The sequence below is a fragment of the Nothobranchius furzeri genome, chromosome 6 (assembly GCF_043380555.1).
Source record: "Nothobranchius furzeri strain GRZ-AD chromosome 6, NfurGRZ-RIMD1, whole genome shotgun sequence".
In the NCBI taxonomy this organism is placed as follows: Eukaryota; Metazoa; Chordata; class Actinopteri; order Cyprinodontiformes; family Nothobranchiidae; genus Nothobranchius; species Nothobranchius furzeri.
The window spans coordinates 55,806,093-55,827,743 of record NC_091746.1 but is presented as its reverse complement, the minus strand read 5'-3'; the positions used below and the strand labels follow the sequence as shown (position 1 = coordinate 55,827,743).

The 21,651-nt window shown below is 38.8% G+C and overlaps 1 protein-coding gene across 2 annotated transcripts in view; it reads left to right on the top strand.

Annotated features, from left to right (window-relative positions):
* The window catches only part of LOC107374609 (astrotactin-2), a 548,261-nt gene that overhangs the window by 260,879 nt on the left and 265,731 nt on the right, over positions 1-21,651 (top strand). For both annotated transcript variants that reach the window (XM_070552342.1, XM_054744913.2), the window contains exon 7: positions 12,700-12,867. In XM_070552342.1, the coding sequence (XP_070408443.1) occupies positions 12,700-12,867 (168 nt within the window). The remainder of the gene's footprint in view (positions 1-12,699; positions 12,868-21,651) is intronic.

Here is a 21,651-nt window from a genome sequence, read left to right as displayed (position 1 = left end):
CATACACAAATACATTTAAATCAAAATAAATACACAAATTACATTCAGATTCAATCATCGAATAAAAGGTAAAGCTAATTGGTGAGCAGATACAGTGCAGAAGGTGCAGCATAAGAAACATCCATAGCCTTTTTATTGTAAAACTAAATGTATACACATTTTTGGATTGCTAAGAACGATTAGCTGCAGACCATCTTGAATTGAGTGAGCTTCAGTAGTAAGTTTTGTAACAATCAATCAAGAGAGTTTGCTAGTAGTTAAAGTTGGCTTGAATATTTGATGCCAAAGTTTTAATATCTTGCACAAGATTAAGCTAATTCTACTTAGTGGCACTGCAAGGTTGTCACAGGGCTCCCAGCAAAAAGTCCTGCTTTCTGTCAAAGACTAGGAAGTGCATTGCTGTTTCTCTGTATGGTGGGGTGGGTGGTGTTATTGTTGCAGCATGAACAAGATTCTTCATAGGGTGCAGATGGGGAAGAATATGGGCGGTCTCTTGCTGAGCAGTGAGGGGATGGAACGGAAGGGAGTGCGAGATGGTCAACAGCACTGTCAAATAACAGCTTTTCACTTTCTCATGTGACATGTTGCACCTGTCTGTTGGCACATGGCACCTCTGGAAATGTGTGTACCACAACCACAAATTTTTAGCTCACTGCTACAACCAAGATGTAAAATGCTGAAGGAGGGTGCAACATAAAGAAGACGTGTGCGAGCATGGGAAAGGAACAAGGAATTAATTTTACCATGGGGTGGTAATCCTGGGAACTGGCAACACTAACTGCAAACACAAATATAACATATATAAAGGTATTAAACACATAATACCTTTCGTCTAAATGGACTGCAAATAAATAAAAATAACCTGAAGGGAGAAAATACTGGGACTTAGTTAACTGTTAAACTAAAGAGGAGAAATGCTCCACCAAAGACAATTAACTTAAAACAGACAGCAATTCTGAGGTTGCACTCTTCAATAGTAACTAAGAAAACTTACAACTAAACAAATGGAACACAACTATAGAAGCTCCAGTGCTTAGCAAACAAATAACCAAAGCTCTACAGCAATTTAAGTAAACACAGTTTTAAGGCGATTTACAGTTTTTTTCGATTGCTAAAACACATTTTTCAAAACCGTACGTTTCTTTTAAAACTGCACACACAAAACCCCAAACATAACACACAAATTCCTAAACCGTGGCTTCCCTTTGTAACAAAACCCTGCCACCACACATCGTAACATGTTCCCAAAATGGAACACGTGTTTTCATTTGGTAAACACAGCCACATTTTCACATGACACACACATACCATTCATTGCTTAAACACAAGTAGCCTTTGGGTGAACACTACCAAGCATGGAAAGAACACTGAAGAGCAAAACTGAAAACACAATTGTCTAAATGGAACACAATGAATTACACACTGAATGTATGACAGGGCCCACTTTTCTCTGAGACAAACATTAGACATCACACAAATTTTGAGACAAAACATTTTATTTTTACAGTTAACCCCCCCCCCCCCCAGCATAATCATGAGGCATAATCATGGACATCATGCCTCCTGTCTCTGTCTGGCCAGATGGCCTCATCAACATCACAGGCGATGTAGAAACAGCTCTGGAAGTACCGCCTCGAGTGCCTCATGAAGCCCTGACGGGCCTCAAAGGCCACATCTCTACAAGCCTCCTCCATGGCTTGAAGCAGTGGGACCTGGCTCTGTGGATCCCTTTCGTACACCTTCCACCTCCAGGCTGACAAAAACTCCTCAATGGGATTGAGGAAGGGGGAATAAGGTGGAAGGTATAAAATGGAAAACCGTGGGTGGTCTTGAAACCACTCATACACCTAGGTAGCCTTGTGGAAACTTACTTTTGTGCTGCAGTCCCTGATTGCAAATTGCTCGCCAGACCCGAACGTTTAGAGATTTGTATATTTGTGTGTTGCTGATTGAAGCTTTGAGAATTTATGTGGAAAGTGTTTGTTAACCTGAAAATTGTGTGTTGTGTTTTGACAGCAATGTGATGTGAAATTGACATCAGAGTGTAAAGGAGGAAAATCAGAGTTCTAATATGATAAGGAAATCTTAAGTAGTGATAAACTGAGTCAAGCGATTGGGAACAGAAGTAGAGGTTGTGAACATTGTGCCTCATTTTTGCTTTTTGAGTTTTAGCAATCGAAAAAAACTGTAATCAGAAACTACACACAAGCAGACACAGGCGCTGTCCGCAGTGCTGATCTCCAGCTCCCGCGAACAAGCAGGGAGCAGCCATAACACTCACCTTCTCGTGACAGCCAACTTGAAGTAAACGTTCTTGAAGTAAACGTTCTATTTTTTTATACTTTATTTTAAAGAAAAAAAAACATCAGTGGTTCAGGAGATATTTTGTCTTATAGCAGTCATATAAGTGATTGATTTTATAGCAATATGTGTGATCAAGGTAGAGAATAGTAGTTGAATCAGTAGAGAACAATGTTGCTAAAGACACACCAGAGCAACTAACCTACAAGCAGATAACACTAAAAATAAATCGGCCATAGGAGAAAACCACATTATGGACTGGGACAGCACACAGATCGGAACAGAACAACAGACATACAGAAAATGTATAAAAGAGGTGATCAAGATAAGGAGACGTAGACCGTGGACCATGAATAGGGATGAAGGAGCTTATACACTGGATCATTCATTGAACGTGGTGATTCACAAGGAAGGTGCGGCAGTAGAGGGCGGCGGCATCCTCTACTGCCCGAAGATAAATGGAAAAGGATTCAACACCACCAAAGCTCTGATGGAGGCGACTGGAAGTAGCTGAAACTGTCAGCAAAATAAGGCTAAAACTTTACTACTTTTAGACAAGAAAGGAAAACCAGCAAAAATATAAAAGAAACAGAACATACCAAGGAGGACTTGTGTTCTTTCTGGTGTTATATAAATAAACTGTTACATTGAATTAAACTGGGTTATTTTAGCCCTTTTTGTGATATTTAGCTGCAGCAGTCAGTGATCACCTTCTGAAAGATTCAATTAAAATCCATTCTGTTGTTCATAGGATGTTTTCTAACAAACGGGCTGAAAAAGATGAATGCAGGTTCCACAAAAATGCTTCTCTTCCATTGACCTTGATTTTTTAATTAATTTATTTATTTTATGTTTATGTTTATTCATTTAGCAGATGCTTTTATCCAAAGCGACATACAATTTATAACCTATAGGGCATGTTGTGATCTGTGGGGGAAACGGGAGCACCCGGAGGAAACCCACGCATGCATAGGGAGAACACGCAACTCCACGCAGAAAGGCCGCAGCCGAGTTTCGAACCTGCAACCTTCGTGCTGCGAGGCAACAGTGCTAACCACTGCGCCACCATGCAGCGGTTATTTTAATTCCTTGAATTTAAGTGAGAAAGTCCAACAGATGCTAAACCATCAAACAAAACCTAATTAAAAGATGGGTGAATAAAACAGTGAATTACAAGCATCAGGACTACATAGCCCAGGCACAAAATGTTCCTAAAGTGGGCAAAACAGAAAAAGATTCACCACCAACACAAATAAATGAGTGACATTCGCAACCACTCAGCCTACGAAGAGTGCTGTGGCCGACATATAATAATTTCTCATTTTTCAATATTTTTGTTAAGCTCTGACCTTCAGGTTTCATTACTGCCTGACAGCCTGTATTCTGTTTTATTATGCTCATGCCAAATGTCACATCAGATTTCTGCTTCAAAGTAAAAACGATGTCATTCTGTTACATGATGCAATGTTGGAAAAACAGACATTCACAAAATAATGTCCAAAGTTAAACGTACACAATGGAAACATCTATAAGGATCTGTGTGAGGGTGGAAAACTGTAATCTAAAGAATACATCTGTTTTAAATTACTCTTTGGCTTTTAGATAAATCTAAATTGTGTTTTTAGTGGCACGCTAAAACTCTAAATGGGAGTAGAGGCCAAAACAGAACATGTGCAAGGAGTTAATTGGAAAAAAAGAGAAAAAGGAGAGCTGAGGGTCTTTTTTCCAATGATTGCCATGTTTCTGGGAGCCATGCATTCACTTATCAGCACATCAGGTGATCTTGCCTTATCTGTAAAACCACTCGCAATCACAAGTATGGACGTGAACTTCTGCAATCAACCTATTTAAGGTTCGTATATTGTTTATACTTCTCTCAAATGATCTGATACTTCTCAAGTTCTACATTTGACCCAATTCAAATTCAGTCACCTTCAAGGATTTTGATAGTAGCGTTTATTTATTTTTTCTCCAGGCCATCTTTTGTGTGTTGCATTCAGTTTCTAGAAGAGCACACAGCAGATGTGATTAAAGGCAGCGTAGCCCAGTGGTCTGTGAGCACACAGCGTGCATGCAGTCAAAGCAAACACACAAGTATAACAGGTAAACAAAACAAATCCAAGCTGGCACGCCCCGTAACAATGTGAGATAGGTGACGAGAGGTGCAAGAGGAGGAGGAAGGCTGCTCCAGCAAAGGAATAACACGTGGAATCTGACATGAGGCATGAGCTGCCTTGTATGATCTATATTTTAAATGTTGGAGGAACAAAGATAGGAGGTAGATGGGCAGACAGGTCATAAGGTCATGCTTCAGTATGAGTTGGACACTTCATAGGAGTTACTGGAAAACTGGTCAGAGAAAACAAAATCTTAACAATCCACCATTTTTATTATAAAAACACTTTATCATAGTAAATACACTTTTAAATAAATAAAATGCAATAGAAACATTGGCCTTTCTATGTTTGTTAAACCATTTTTATGTATTGGATTTGCATGCACAGCACAGATCTTCAACTGTTTCCCAGAAAATTTAAAGGTACTTATTGCAAAAAAATGCATTTTCTGTTTTTGTTCACTGAACTGAAAAGCTACAAACTGAAAAGAATGGTGCACATCGTGCTAATGTAGGTTTTCTTTGAAGGGCCCAGGAAGAAAGTGGACCATAACCTAACAATTGCCACTTCACTGTCAGAGCCGAAAGGCAATAAAATTTCCCTTTTCTCACAACAGATCTGTTCTCTGCAATGCATGTCTGCAGGATCAGGTAGCATTGTGCTCGACTTTTGCCGTCTTGACCCTGAAAATGTTTTAAAAGTCTTTTCAGGAAGTGTTTTTTTCTTTCCTGTCACGTCTATCACAACTGGTGTTGCTGTCTTTCTTATGAGACCATCAGCACATTCCCTTGTTTCCAGCAAAGTCTAGGGAAAGTTTTCATTAATGTTGCAAATGCAAATGAACTTTTCACTATGCGGAAGCAAGATTTTATTTGTTTAGTTATTAAATAATTTCCAGCTGTTATTTCATGCATTTGGCTTTAAATGTGTAAAAAGCATTGCTGCATTGAAGAAAGATTAAAAGTCTGTTCTCTAAGTGTAGAGCTATTATTAACAGTTGTTTTTAGTTTCATTTTCTCCTATTTTTTGGTCCAACTGTCGAGGTGCGATGAAGACCAATTTTTTGTCAGCTGGTGACTTACTGTGTGTGGGAGAGTACAAATGGTGATGTGTTCTTTCTGAACAGAAAAATAAAATGCAGAAAGATATGGATGAGGCTTGAGGTATAATAAACTAATTCTATTTTATGGGTTGTGTAGTTAACTGCTGAAAATTTAGACCTAAAATACACTTCTGGTGTGTGTATGTGAATATGTTTAATTCCCACAATTTGTCATGTTGCATCTCATTATATAAATTTTTTAAATTCAGTATTCAACACATTCAATTTGCCATTACAGGGTTTTTAATGGTGAATAATTTTGGGTTACCCCGTAATCATTTGCACTTTGACTCTGGCACGTAATTCTCTCAGTTGTTTGGTGTGCAAACAACTGAGGTTTTTGGCCCAATGTAACCTACAGATGCATCATCAAATCAAGATCTGGAGAATCTGTAGATTGAGTCATTGTTTTTTGGCTCTTTGTCCTGGTCGACAAGCTGTTCCTCAACAGTTTCTGCAGCATGATGAGGCAAATTCTCCTGAAAGCTGCTATTACTAAAGTAGCCTTTAGTTCCTGTGGAGAGGAAGTTACGGAAGCCCAGGGAAGCATTGGAAACAATATTTTTGTTGTGGCATTTTTATAAATGTTTTTCATAAATTGTTCCCACTTCAATCAATTCAATTCAATTCAGTTCAAGATTATTTATATAGCGCCAAATCACGACAAGAGTCGTCTCAAGGCACTTCACATAATAAACATTCCAATACAGGTCAATTAATTAAGCCAATCAGAAAAAAGTTTCCTATATAAGCTGTAAAGAATGGGTCGTTTACATCTTACTTATGAACCATAAAATGTGAGATTCCATAGAAATATGAAATATCAATCTGATGGATCTTTGAATATTTTAACCAGAAGATCTGAAATTTTTATTGCTGGGATTACTTGACACTTCGTATTAACTCCGAGGAAAGAGAGAGAGTCAGGTTTATAATAGTTAAGAAATGTATTTCTACTCAATTTAAACAAGACTAACTTTAACACTCTGTGTATTGATGGAACTAAGGTGGAGTGAGGCGTGCGATGATGGTGTGTGTGTGTGTGTGTGTGTAATGCTATTATCAGAACCTCGTATCCGGAGAAGCAGTTAGTTCTGAGTGTGGGTGAATGTCTCGCTCTAAACTTTAGTAGGAGATTTATAACACACATGAAACGCCATCTGTTGGTCTACGTACCCCAGGGAAGCCTCCGATCAGATCCAGAATGCCGAGGTCCTCTCGGACCCTCCTTGGAACCAAAGCCGGTAGAAAAGCAGCGGTGCTGACCAAACTAGTCTTGGAATGCTTCCAGGTCACGACAGGTTATCATGGGCGTCAGTGAGACCCTGAAGGGGTCGTGAGGTTCTGCTTTTATTCTGAAGGAACCATTGCGGTCAGGTGTAACTTGCAACAAGTTTAATCCAGCTTGTCGAAGTTCTTTTGGCTGAAGAGGAAGTCCGGATGGCCTGTTCGAGACTTCTCTAGAACGCTTTGAACTAAAGAAAAGGTGGCGTGAGATAGTTTTTGTAATTGCCATATTTTGGTTTACTGGCGAATCAGAATTTGACATGCAAAAGAGGGTTTATACAAACACCACAGAAAACCACGCCTCACGTCAGAAACGAAGGTTCTGATTGGATCAGACAAAAGGAAATGTGTCGTGTGACTTTAGCATTACTCTTTGTCATCAGTGTCTAGTGCAAATGGCCAGGATTATAATTACTTGTAAAATACTACTGATCACAGGATTATAATGTCAAGTAATAACATTGTCGTTTCACAGATTGATTGAAAATTTGGCTCACATTATTATTGGTAATAACAAAGTTGGTTGATTATGTGTTTATCAAGAGAGTTCTTCGTAACAGAGGTGTAACAGAGGTGAAGCAGTTCAGATAAGCAGAGTGCATGAAAGACATTGGCCACTATCTCATGTAGATTAGGCTGTCAGAGACTTTATGTCTCTGCTCGAGCAGACACAGTAGATCATGACCTTTAAGTCAAACACAGGACATTCATGACGCTACAAAGGAACCCAGCAAATTGCATCAAGTCATTGACTAGTGTCAGTGACTTTACAGCAATCCTCATATTAAGCAAGCATGCAGCGACAGTGGAGAGGAAGGCTCCCTTTTAACCGGAAGAAACCTCCAGAGGATCCTGGCTCAGTATAAGCAGCCATCCTCCACAACTCACTGGGGATCGAGAAGACAGAACACACACACACACACACACACACACACACACACACACACACACACACACACACACACACACACACACACACACACACACACACACACACACACACACACACACACACACACCCCAAGTAATATTCCTATGGTTACATTGTGATTTCTTAGTAAATATTCTATTTGGTGATTGATAAACTTTATTGTATTTATCCTAGTGAATCTATAATTAAATGGGTAAACACGTTCAATGTCAAGGAAAGTAAAGTGTAATTTTCAGGAGAGGGAGAATGAATAAATGGTTAGCAGCAGTGTGCTAGTCGATGGCCTCCTCCATGAGGCTACCACAGCTCAGCAGAACATCATTGTAGCTTCTTCTGGGGAGAAAAACACTTGGAGAAAAAATAAAATTAACATCTGAAATTGCAGGAAATAATACAGTTAAAGAGCAGATTGTAGAAGAAAGTAGTAGACTGTGGATAGTGGTCAGTGTGTCCTCCAGCAGTCTAAGCCTATAGCAGCATAACTTCAGAGATAACTCTGGATAACCTAGCCTTTTAGATGGAGGCATGTTGGAGGCAGGGCAAGGGAGAGCCGTCTTTAACGACTGTACACTCCACCTCCCTCTACTCCCCCACTAGTCCAGATCTAGGCTAACATCAGATTTTAACCATAGGCCCTATCAAATAAAAATGTTTTAAGCCTATTCTTAAAAGTAGACAAAGTGTCTGCCTCACAGACTAAAGCTGGGAGCTGGTTCCACAGGAGAGGAGCCTGATAACTAAAATATCTGCTTCCCATCCTATTTTTAGATATTCTGGGAACCACCAGTAAACCTGCAGTCTGAGAGCAAAGTGCTCGGTTAGAAAGATATGGAACATTCAGGTCACTGATTTATGATGGAGCTTGATTATTAAGAGCTTTATATGTTAGAAAGAGGATCTTAAAATCTATTCTGAATTTAACAGGTAGCCAGTGTAGGGAAGCTAAGACAGGAGAGATATGATTTCTCTTTTTAATTCTCATCAGAACTCTAGCTGCAGCATTTTGGACAAGCTGAAGACTTTTAACTACATTCTGTGGACTTGCTGAGAGTAATGAGTTACAGTAAACCAGTCTTGATGTTATGAATACATGAACTAGTTTTTCAGCATCACTCCTCGAAAGGATGCTTCAAATCTTAGCAATATTCCGAAGGTGGACAAAGGCAATCCTTTAAAACCTGTTTAACGTGGGATTTGATTGACATGTCCTGGTCGAAGATAACACCAAGGTTCCTTTGTTCTCGGAGACTAATTTAATGTCATTCAGGTCAAGTGATTGACTAAGCTATTTCCTTTTCTGAATTTCAGGTCCAAAGATGAGAACTTCAGTCTTGATTTAATAGCAAAAAGTTTTGAGTCATCCAATTTTTTATGTCTTCAAGACAAGCCTGTAATTCTCACGCTGTGAGTTGGGGGAGGTTAGGACCCAAGATGCAGACCCAGGATGACACAAGGCAGGAGTAGTGAAAACGTAAAAATCCTTTATTTTAGGGGTAATCCAAAGGGCTGGTATCCAAAAACCAAAAATCCAAGAATCAAAACCCTGGGAATATCCAAAAACACAAGAGACCTGGAGAAATTCCAAATACGTAGAGAGAGGGTGAGACAACGCTGACACACACAATGGACCAACAACCACACTGACTGAGATGCAGACAGGGTTATATACACAAGGGCTGGGTGATTAGGGAATTGTGCACAGGTGAGACCAATAAACAGAGGAGGAGCACAACGGAGCAGGGGAGGAAACCAGACCTAAAAATGGGGAAGGGAGCAAACTGAACTAGAGGGAGAAAACAGACTAGATAAAACACTTAACAGAAGACTAATGATAAAAAGGTGTCTAAGGAAAAACGTAAGGGCAACCTAGAGAGCCTGGAGGGGGTTGGGGACACAGAGACGCTGAAACCTGGGGGAAACACCTAAGGGGAAAAAAACCTGGAGTGGCCTGGGGAACACAAGGGGGCACATGAGGAGGGATGCAGACCAGGAGACACATGAGGAATAGAGCCCTGCACTGGCCTAAAATCTGAGCCTGTGTCTGGCCCAGCCCGAGGAGGTGGAGCCCCAGCCCGACCCGGTCCGAAAAGGTTTTCAGGATTCTCTGGCCCGACCCGAGCCTGACTTTTTTTTAACCAACTAAATGAAAACAAAGTGCGTCAATCCTGACCAATGTGTTAAAAGACGTGCAGGATCTGATCAATTTGTTTTTCCTCATTTACCGTCACGGAGATAATGGTGCAGGCTCTGGTGGTAATCAAGTTAAATTTTATCTCTTTCCAACAATTTTCACAAGAAAACAGAATAGTTAAAAGCAGGGCTTGTGTTGTGTTGACCGGATAGTTCCCGTATTTGACCGTTTATTTTGACGGAGAAAGAATAAAAAGAATTACCCCGACGCATGCAGACGAACTGACATTTTATTCGTTATGCACATCGCAGACGTAACAAAATCACCCAAGAAAAGATTCCCATCTGAACATCTGAGCTGGACACTGCTCAGCGCAGCTCACTGTCAGCGCATATGTGCACAGCAAGCTGAAGTTGTGGAGATTGGCTTGGAGCGCGTCGCAGAACCAGAGCGTATGCGGGAAGGTTCCTCCCACTGAAGCGAGTGTTTTCCAAACCCTGTCTCTCAGAGAGACTTGTCACTTAAAAAATGTTCCCTGATTATGAAACTTTGGCTGAATAGTGCTTGTTCCTGTCTCCAATGTGGCAACGCATCCAGGAGCCTGTCTGAGGAGAAGCCCAGAATCTCACATCCTGTTCAGCTCAGAAAGCGCATATGATTACGCACAAGCGTGACCCAACCCGGTCTCACAGTAAGACTGGGTTGGGCCTGTTCAGGTTTACGCAGACAATCTTTACATAGAATTGACTTACAGATATAAAATTAATTCAGTAAAATATAAAGCATTTTATTTAAATATCCATTCATTATTTTACAAGCACAGAGAGCCACATCAGATGGATGGAAGAGCCGCTGGTTGCCGGCCCCTGGTATAGCCTATAAAATGACATGTTGAGGACGCAAACTCAATACATCTCTTTTATTGTGAAGTAATAATTTCTCTGAGTTTTGCGGTTGTGGGCGGGAGTAGACATGCACGCTGTGGGTGTAAGCGGTAATGGTCAGAAATTCAGCAGGAGCAGGATGAAGAAAACAGTCCCGCGCAGGGCTCTACTGCTGCGTTTAAGTATTTCAACTTTTTTTATGAATTCGATTAAAAATAAAGACGCCCGGCCCTGTCCGAGGTAATTACACAGTCGTTGGCCCGAAGCCCGGCCCTCGGGCCGGACCGACCCGAGGGCCTAGGGCTTCAGTGCAGGGCTCTAATGAGGAACAGAAGGAGACACATAAGGGAAACCAAGAGAGGGATGGAGAACACAAGGAGACACATGAGGGAGATGCAGGACACAGACCATGACAGTAATCTAACTAACCGATTAGGTTCATCAGGGTTAATGGATAGATATAACTGAGTATCATCAGCATAACAGTGGAAGTTTATCCCATGCCATCTAATGAGTTTACCAATTGGGAGCATATATAAAGTAAAAGGAATTAGTCCAAGCACTGAACCCTGTGGTACTCCACAAGTAACCCTAGAGTATGAAGAAGATTTGTCATGTACGTTTACAAAATTAAATCTATCAGACATGTAGGATTTAAACCAGCCTAGCACTGTTCCTTTGATCCCTACAACATGTTCAAGCCTCTCTAAGAGAACACTGTGATCAACTGTGTCAAAAGCAGCACTGAGATCTAACAAGACTAGAACAGACACAATATTCTTATCTGAGGCCATGAGAATATCATTTGTAACTTTCAGCAAGGATGTGTTCTTTCTCTTGTAAAAGTTTTTTTTTTGGCTCAAACTAGAAAAGCAAATGAATTTTTTTTTTTTTTTTTTAATTTTCAAAAAAAATTGTTTGCCTTTATAGGCTGAGCATAAAAACATACAAACAAAAAATGCAATGTTTTACCTTTCTGGGTTAAGCAAAAAAAAAAAAAAAACACTTGGGATTTTTGGATGAGAAGTGGGAATTATCTACGAAGAAATTTAGAAAAATGCCACAACAAAGCATATTTTTCCCCCCGGTGCCTTTCAGGGCTTCCATAGGAGTGACAACGTGACATGCGCTCACCCTCAGTACCAGGAGCAAAAGTATCCTTTGTAGCAATGTGCCTTGTATTATCAGTTATCCAATGTTTTCAGTGCGTTTAACGTTTATTGGTGTGGCTAATTGGAGTACACTATTTGGGAATGTTTTATCCTTTTTGGCCCAGTCATGTACTCTGACTATCGCGTATAAAGCACAGTCTCCTCACAGCTCCCTCTGGAACTGGAACTCATTGGCATCAATTAGGGCTAGTCTTGCTCAGTGATCAGAGTTTAACGATTGGTCTGAAGGCAGTAAGAAAGAAAGGTAAGTCAGCTTCTCTGAGAATAGCATTTACTGATTGACTTGTGAGACCCTTTTATCCCATCTAGTGCAATTACCAAGGAATTCCCATCAATACACACATTATGGGTCTTAATTTTCTCATTTAAATTCAGTCGGGTCAGGACAGGGAAATAAAATTACAGTGAAAACAAAAGAATTAGCCACTTCCCAATTGATTTTTTCCAGTAGAGCTGGAAAAAGGTGCTTTAAAAGATGCCAAAGAATCAACCTCTGTGCTAATTTTTCATGCATATGTGATGGTAGTTTATCTTGTGCATCATGTCCATGTTTTCTTTGATTCTGAAATATACACAGAGCAGTAAAAGCTTTGTCTTTTACCTTTGTAGCTGTTTTAGCTCCTGCTTGTCGCCTTCGTCAGAGGTGCTGTTGATGACTCTTCCACCTGTGACGCTCTGACGAAGGCAACAAACAAAGCAAACTGGAAATGCAACACAGAATAAACTTGATAAAGATATTGTGCTTCATTTGTTTTTCTTCACCCTTTTTTTTAGGAAGCAGTTTTGTGGTCAGTATGGACAGCTTCCTGGATGTCTCTAATTGGCTGAATCCAGCCAAGCTCACTCTCTACTATCAGACCAATTCATCAACACAGTGGGTTCGAGACTACTGTGGACAGAGGACTACAGAGCCCTGCGAACAGATTTGCGATCAGGACACAGGTTTGTTCATACCAAAACACAAACTAATACACTCTAAACTACTAATTGGTTGTTTCACTTTGTATGAAAATAAAAAGCTGGAATGTTAAAACATTGGCTGATGGCTTAACCTTGCACCAGTGGTGCCTATCCTTTTCTTTTCTTTTGTATCACAGACCACTTTAATTCAAGGTATTATTTCCCAAAGACCAATGGAAAACTCATAATGAAACCAAAAGACAATGTAGTAACATATTTATCAGAACAAGTCTCACTCCTGATACAAATACAATTAGGATGCACTAATATTGTCAGGCTGTCGATGTTGTTGTCAATGTTATTTATATTGCACTAAGTCATGAAGAAGGAAGAAGACATTTATTTTTTCTTTGTAAAGCAGCTTTGAAGTTAAAAATCACAAAGCACTTCACAAGCACAGCATGAAAAATAAAATTAAAAATAAAAAAAAGATACAAGCTAGCAAGAAGAGTCAAGCTATCATTCTTAACTAGGGTCAGATGCTACAGAGTACAAGAAGGTCTGCAGTCAAACGGTTTTTAAGGATCTATCAGACCAGTGCACCTAAAAATGTTTATGGGGATTTATTTATTTATTGTAAGTTTTTTTTTCCTCTATGTGGCTTAGTTCCAAAGGATAGCAGTAGGTCTTTGGCCTGATGGTTTTGACCATGTTACTGTTATGCTTGTTTGAAAAATTAGCAAACAATACATTATATTGCTGTGAAAAAATTATATATTTATTAATAAAAACAAATAAATCAAAATGTATTTATGTATTTATTTATTTATTTATTTATTTATTTATTTATTTATTGTTTTCCTTTGTTTCTCACACCTAAATGATTCAGGTGGGCAAACAGATAGACGGCAATATTAGACAGAGGTAACCTAAGTAGAAAATGCAGTATTCAAATGACAATTTCATCTTTTAAGGGAGAAATGCTCGTACAAATGGAACTAGTTCTGTGTGAAAATGTAATTTCCTCCTTTGATAAAGGACGTATTAACTATGATTAATCACATTGTTTGAAAAGCTGAGTTTCATTTCACTAGCTACACCCGGGCCTGATTACTGCCAGAATTACAGAATCACTTCAACCTGTGCTCTAATTGGTTTGTTTGGGAACAACATTCTACATTAACAACAGTTAGCCAAATCACTAGTTTTCCATCTGTTGTCCCTAGACCAAAAAACTAAGCAGGATAAAATATTGACTGTATAAAAACAACAATGAATTTTACAGAAAGACTAGTAATACATACAGTGAGACTAAATAAAGTTATCAACATTTAAAACATCTAACCACACATTGGCACATCAAGACAGTGAAGTCAGGACAACTTACAGTAGATAGCATTCTTAGGGAAGTGGTGGTAGTGGGATGGCAAAACCCTGCCTTCTGAACTCATCTGTATGTGAAATGCTATACAGGTGAAACAGGAAAAATAAGAATATGGTGCAAAAGTTCATTTAGTTCAGTAATAAACTCAACTTAAAGGGAGACTAGGCAGTTTGGGCTTGCTTTTAGCACCTCCTAGTGTCTGTTTAGTGAAAGCAAAAGTGAAACTTATCTCCTCACTGTGCATTCATTATTTTAACTCTCTATCTGCTGAAATGTCTCCTCAGCATTCATGGATTTCTCCAGGAGTGATTCATCGCTTAAACAAATCAGCTGTGTTCACAAACTAAGGCAAGCAGGAAACACGCTGGAAGCAGACTGCACTCCACTTTATTAAGTCCAACATGGCCCGGATCGCCACTCTGAAGTTGCAAGTGCAATATTCTGGCCACAAAGGGCCTTGGGGTTCATCACCCTGTAAAGCTGTGCTATTCAGCTCAAGGCCTTCAAGGCCGGTACCCAGCGTGTTTTACTTTTAGCTCCGCTTCAACACACCTGATTTTAATCAGCAGGTTATTAAGACCCGGAATTGAATAGCCCTGCTGTTTTAGCACATACTAGCTCAGGAAAACGATTTAAAATATGAAAAAGTTGCATGGTGTACCTTTTAAAAGGTCAAACTATTATATGACATAGACTCATTACATACAAAGCCAGATATTTCAAGGCTTTATTAGTTATAATTGTGATGCTTTTGGCTTACAGCTTAGGAAAGCCCCACTAAAATCTCACACTCTAATCAGCTTATGAATCCAAAACACCTGCAAAGGATACCTTAGCTTTTAGATGGTCTCTCAGTCTGAGTTTGAATTACTGAAATAAACAGACTTAAGCACCATATTGTCAATTTTGGAGTTTCACCTGTAATGTATCCTAATGGAAATGGTTTGACTCCGTTTCAGAACAAACATTAGTGTGAATAATTTCCACATCTTGAGTACTATAAACTAATACAATAGTCTTAATCAGCTTCCATCAGGCATCTCCGTCCTCCTTTCTTGCACCACAGATGGTTTACGTTTTATGATAAGCATGTAATGAATGTAGAGTGATGATGATTGACACTACATATTAATAATGACCAGTAACATGTGATGATTCCATATAAATATGAAATATCAACCTGATTGATCTTTGAATGTTTATTTATTTATGTATTTATTTCCCCATGTCCTGTCTGGCTTGAAGCAAACACAATTGATGTCTGAATGCTGGTGACAAGCCTTACAGATTTACTCTCAGGTGGAGCATCAAAGCTTCTGCTATTAATGTCACGCCTGATACTTAAAACTTTATTGTTTTTTTGAATGCTTGTAATTCCGACCAGACATGGAGACAGAGGTGAAAGAGAAAGGAAGAGATGAAGAAATATAAAATCAATATTGTTTTACTGAACAATCACACGATAATAAATTACAGTGCATTAGGTGCCAACCACAGCCTTAAGACATGTGTTGAACGTGCCCAAGTCCATACTTATGAGAGCACCATGTGAGCACCTGTGCGTGTACACGCGCTTGTATATGTAAAGTTTCTCAATAGGAGCGTCCAATAGAGAGTGTGAGGGGCCACAGATCTGCGGTGGGGTGGGCGCAGCCAGCAGGGCCCCAGGAAATATCAGCGGCAAGCCCACAGGCCCGCCCACAGCCTCCCACCCCTAGCCGGCCGAGCCCGGAACCCAGCGATCTGGGACCCAGGGGTGATCAGCCCCGCCGGGGACCTAACAGAGCCCAGGGACTCAGATCCCGCCAGGCATTCACCGGGATTGATCAGGCAGACGCCAAAAATTTTAAACCCCCTGACCCAGGAGCCACGAACACTCAGGCAGACCAAGGCACTGCACTCCGCACCAGGTGTGATCTTTGAATGTTTAATTAGAAGATTGTAGGGTTCTTTGCTTCTTCAGAGACCATAAACACACTTTGTAACAATTCACTCTTCAGAGACCATAAACACACTTCGTAATAATTCAGACAGTCAGGTATATAGTTTATAAACATTAATTTAATTATTTTTCCTAAACTAATGATTATACATGACTAGATATAAATAATGAGATGTGGTGTAATGGATATGGAGTGATTTTATGTGATGTGTGAAATTTTGTAATGGAAGCTAGATGTTTTAGCAAAACCATTCTTTGTGTCTGAGAGAATTTGTAAAGTCTGGGCTGTAAAATAATTTGGATGTTTGTTTGATGAGTTAAATCATCTGATGCAATCTGTTGAGTCTACAATACCCTTTGTATAGAGACCTCAGCAGATCCAGACTGTTAGAAGTCAGAGTGGACATCAACCTCAAGGTATCCGGAGCCCGTAGATTAGCTGCAATACGACCCGTCTAGTCTTGAGCTATCTCCAGGTCACAACAGTAAGCTGGAATGCTTGTTTGCATTCAAGGCTGCTTATTTGGCTCTTAGAAGAGCCGTTTGTCTAATAGCAGTCGCAACGTTGCAGAGAGGCTTTAACTGGAGGTCAAAGGAGATGGTTTCAAAAATGCTTGTTCCCAAATTGGCCAGTTCGAGAGTCAGCCAGAAACAGAATTAATCGGGAAGTAATTTCTGTTTCATTAAACCACAATGTGTAAAAGTTTTGGCAAGTTTGGCAAATCAGAGGCCTAGTCCACACGTAGCCGGTTTTTTTTAAAAACGAATATCCGCCCCTCCAAAAACTTGCATCCACACCACCTCGTTTTAAAAACAAACTCTGTCCACACGTACCCGGATAAATACGTTGTTAAGGACATGCCAGACCTGTAGGCGGCAGTACTTCCCCCGTTCTTAACCTCGTCCTTCGTCTGTGGTCTTCCGCAAGGAGCAGTAATTCCGCTTGCAAAAACAAACAAGCAGAAAGCGCTTGGACTATTGATGGATCGGGTAGTGACAGAGTGCAGCTGAGGGCTTCCATGATGCCGGCTAGTGTAAACACAGGTCGCACACGTGATGTCAGCATTTTTTGTCGCGGAAAGTAACGTTGCGGACCTTAAAACTCTGGTTTTGTCCGCCCACACGCAGACACCCAAAACGGAGAAAACGCAGATCTTCACGTTGGCCGGAGTTTTTAAAAAGATCCGTTTTCGTGTGAAAAAACTCAGTTTTCGTGTGGATGACAGGCCAAAACGTAGAAAAATATCTACGTTTTGGCAGATCCCCGGCTACGTGTGGACAGGGCCAGAATTTGAGGGTTTTACCAAACATTCCTCGGACGACACGCCTTCTTCAGATACAAAGGTGTTGAACACTTTGTTTTGAAACACCTATGTGAAGTAAATATTAACATTAATATGCATCTCATTGTAATGTGTATGAGTGTAGATATTGATTAACTTGTTAAATCAAACACATACTGATCTGGTGTAGATAAGATCTGAAATGGATCATTGTAAGAGCAATATTCATTTTAAAGCCATCTTTGGTTTAAGCACAGATTATTCAAACATTTCATTTAAACCTCTTGTTCATTCAACACATATGATTATTGATGATTATTGTAACTTATAACTTTAAAGTCACATAGGAACTTTGAGTAGGTTCACTTTTTTCAGAGTGAGGAATGCTGCAGTCTGCAAGAGGCCTTGAGTGATTTTTTTTTTTATGTCTTCTTGTATGTAAACAAGAACTGAGCAGAACTTTCTGGATTTGGATGCCAGATAGATAGTGGGTTTATGTCTGTGGATGAAAGGTTATCTTGTGGTCAATTAGATGGGGAAAATTGACCCTTTGGTTCAATACAAGCAGATTGTTTCCACGACAGTGACATTTAAAAAGTGAAAATGATCAACCTAATCTTTTGAACACAGAATATTTTTGTTAGTAAAAGAAACTGAATAAATAGACTTTAAACATTCATGGTTCTACTTTTTTAGCTTTAATGAGATCAAGTTAAACTAGTTTAAGTAAAATAAATGATCGTAATATGATTCTTAAACCTGACACGTGATTTATCACATTATAAAGATCGCCCATTGTGCACATATTCTGCTATCAACATGTTTCTCTTTATAGAATTACTTTATGGTTTTGCACTAACAAGTGAATGGCCTAATTAGATCAAATATTTACCAGCCGGTCAGCTGGTCCACACAGACGAAGGAAAGCAGAATCAATACATAAGTAGGAACCAATAGACAACATAAAACACACAGGGTGAATAAAAGTATCTAATTTAGGTTTATAGATCATCATGCCTAGAACATCTGAAAAATCCTAAAAAAATTAAACACTTTTTGCTGATTTAAATTCCCCACCTGCCTTGCATGTTCCCACATGTTGAGATATAATTGCTTTAAAACAGCTGTGAGGATTTGTAGCATTCTGGAGAGAGTTTTCTAAACTTTTGTGCAAAAGACAGAGTGGAAAATTTCCCATTCTGGTCGCGTAGCACGTCTTCAGTACAGAGAAACCAGGCGGGGTGGTGTCAGTTAATCCAACCATTATGAGGTATAGAAGTGCTGTGCTAGATGCAAAACAAATTGTTGTGCCTATAGTACAAATGCTTTCAATGCCTATTATGGGATCTAAAAGGATGTACAGAGGAGTGTGTTTGTTTTCCCTGAAAAATAATGTCAGTACATCGGGTCACTGGCTTGGTGTGAGAAGTATCTTTTCACACCAGTGGGATTTAGGTAAATATCTATAGAAACTGCATATTAGGATGTTTATTTAAATGGACAGTAATGTGTAATGTAAAGTCAAGGTGAGCTTGCATATAAGTTTACTTTTCTGCAGCATGCTTATATAACACTCCTCTGTAGGATTAAAGGTCAGAGTGCAGACTCCAAAATTTACAAGGTGTAAGCACAAGCTCTCAGGCTCTTTTGTCTCGTCTGTGTAAATAATCACCAGCTGCCGTATGTACACGATCAGCACATACTTTTTTTATGTTTTTCCCGGTGACATTAAAACTGTCGCACTAAAAGCTGAGCATGCAGCTTAATGATATTTATCTTACCTTGAGTGGTGTAATTCCCCTGTGTTTCCTCTGCCCAACTGGATAAAGTCTAAGCTTATTAGGCTGGATTACATCTGTAATGTATGTGAAATTTATGTAACCCAAGTCAAGGGCATATTGAGGGCTGATGGATAATGTATTAGAGGCAAGGACATAATGTAGATGCCAAAGATGGAATTAGCACCCGTGTGTTCGTCCGTTCTGCTGACATCAGATCCTGCGATGTCAAACCATTATGGACTGTTATTCACCTCACTGCATTCAACAATCCTGTCTGTTTTTTATTTTTCCATTTTACCTTGTTGACTGTCCATTTCTTTCTCTTTTCATCTCTCCTTTTCATCAGGAAGATTATTTCATCAGTAATTGGCCTCAAGTATTTTGGTTCACCTTAGTCAATTGAAGCCCATCGAGGTGCCAAATTAAGGCCACTCTTCAAAAGAGATTTTTGTTGCTGTAATTGTCCTCCTGCATGAATGACAGCGCACTCAGTGGCAAAAACAATTGCCCATTTGCTACTCTTTTAGCATCTGGGTTAAGTTTGGAAATTGTTACAGAGTACATCATCGTGCATAGTGAAGTGCAAAACATGTGGAGTTCTTGTAGACTGGGAATAGAAGACATTTTGAATTTTCAGTTCTGTTCTCAGTTCACCTTTTGTAGATTGTACACTGCTTAGCGTTTTGTTATTAGGAAATGAGATGTTCACAGTTTGAGGGGGTTTTAATTACATAAATCTGACATAATCAGTCTACTCACGTGCAGGACTCATGCCTGTGTTTTTAGGAAATTAAGAACATTATAGAGATGAGTGAATTCATAGCATATCTCATCCACCTCCAGTATTGGTTCTACTATTTACAGCTTCTTCAGAAGTCTTGTGTGCTTAAGACTTAGGGTAAAATATATTATTTTTAGGTTATACTGGTATGTATAAACAATAACATCTGCTTTCTAAGAGGACAATCAAATTATTTACTAGTTTTAAAAAGTTAACAGAAATAAACAAAACAAATTCAGTTCTGTAATTATAAAATATGATGACTGTCACACTGGTCACTTCCACCAACTATGAATAAAGCTGTTATTTCCATGCTTTTGACTAACAAAAAAAAATTACCTTATGCTCACTTATAATGCCCACCGTTGCTTCCCGTTTCCAGATGCTATTGAGCCTTTGGCTATTTCCATAAGGCGAAACTCAGATATCAGTGGCATCTCACGTCTGAGATCTACTCATAAAGTTTCTCTTTATGCCGATGATGTGTTTTTATATATTTCAGACCGTCTTTCTGGTGCAGTGGTCCCTCGTTTATTGTGGAGTTTACATAAAAAAAAACTCTAATTGGCAAAATCCATAAAGTAGCTAGCTTTATTTGTATAATTAATGTATTTGTTGGCTGTAAAATCCCTCACCACACACCAAACACATTTCTGAGACAGCATTAACATTTTCGCACCTTCTCTCTTGTTTAAACACTCTCAATGCCCTGTAATAAAGAGCATGCAAAAGTCTGCTAAAGGTAAGAATTGTTTACAGGTGTATTTACTTGTTTTCCCTTAACTAATTTAAAAAATGGGCTACTTGAACACTTTTATGAGTTGCCTGAATCATTTTCCACACAAAAACACCACTCGAACACTGAACACTGACAATATTATGGCCATAGCAGCACCACGGAAACAATAAAACAACTCTTAACCATAACTCTTTTGGAAGCAACAGCTCACTGGCTCCATTCCATTTGAAATGAGCCCAAACAAATTAAAGGATTTAGGTATTTGGATCAGTTGTAATTTAAAGACCTTTTTGAGACAAATTATAATCCTTTATTGGCTAATCTTAGACTAAATATTTGCAAAATGCTCTCATTAGTAGCTGCATATATATATATATATATATATATATATATATATATATATATATATAAAGTTAAAGTTATATATATATATATATATATGTATGTATATATGTATATATATATATATATGTATGTATATATGTATATATATATATATATATATATGCAGCTACTAATGAGAGCATTTGGCAAATATTTAGTCTAAGATTAGCCAATAAAGGATCATAATTAGTCTCAAAAAGGTCTTTAAATTACAACTATATATGTATATATATATATATATATATTTTTTTTTTTAATATGTATATATGTATATATATATATATATATATATATATATATATATATATGTATATATATATATATGTATGTATGTATGCATGCATGTATGTATGTACAAATATTTTGTCTTATGTTCAGATAAATGTTTCAGTCAATCAGTCAATCAATCAATCAATCAGTCAATCAATCAATCAATATTTCCCGGTTGGAATCTTTGCCCCGGTCCTTGGGAGGGAGGATAAACACATTTAACATGAATGTACTACCAAAGTTTCTGTATCTATTCCAATGT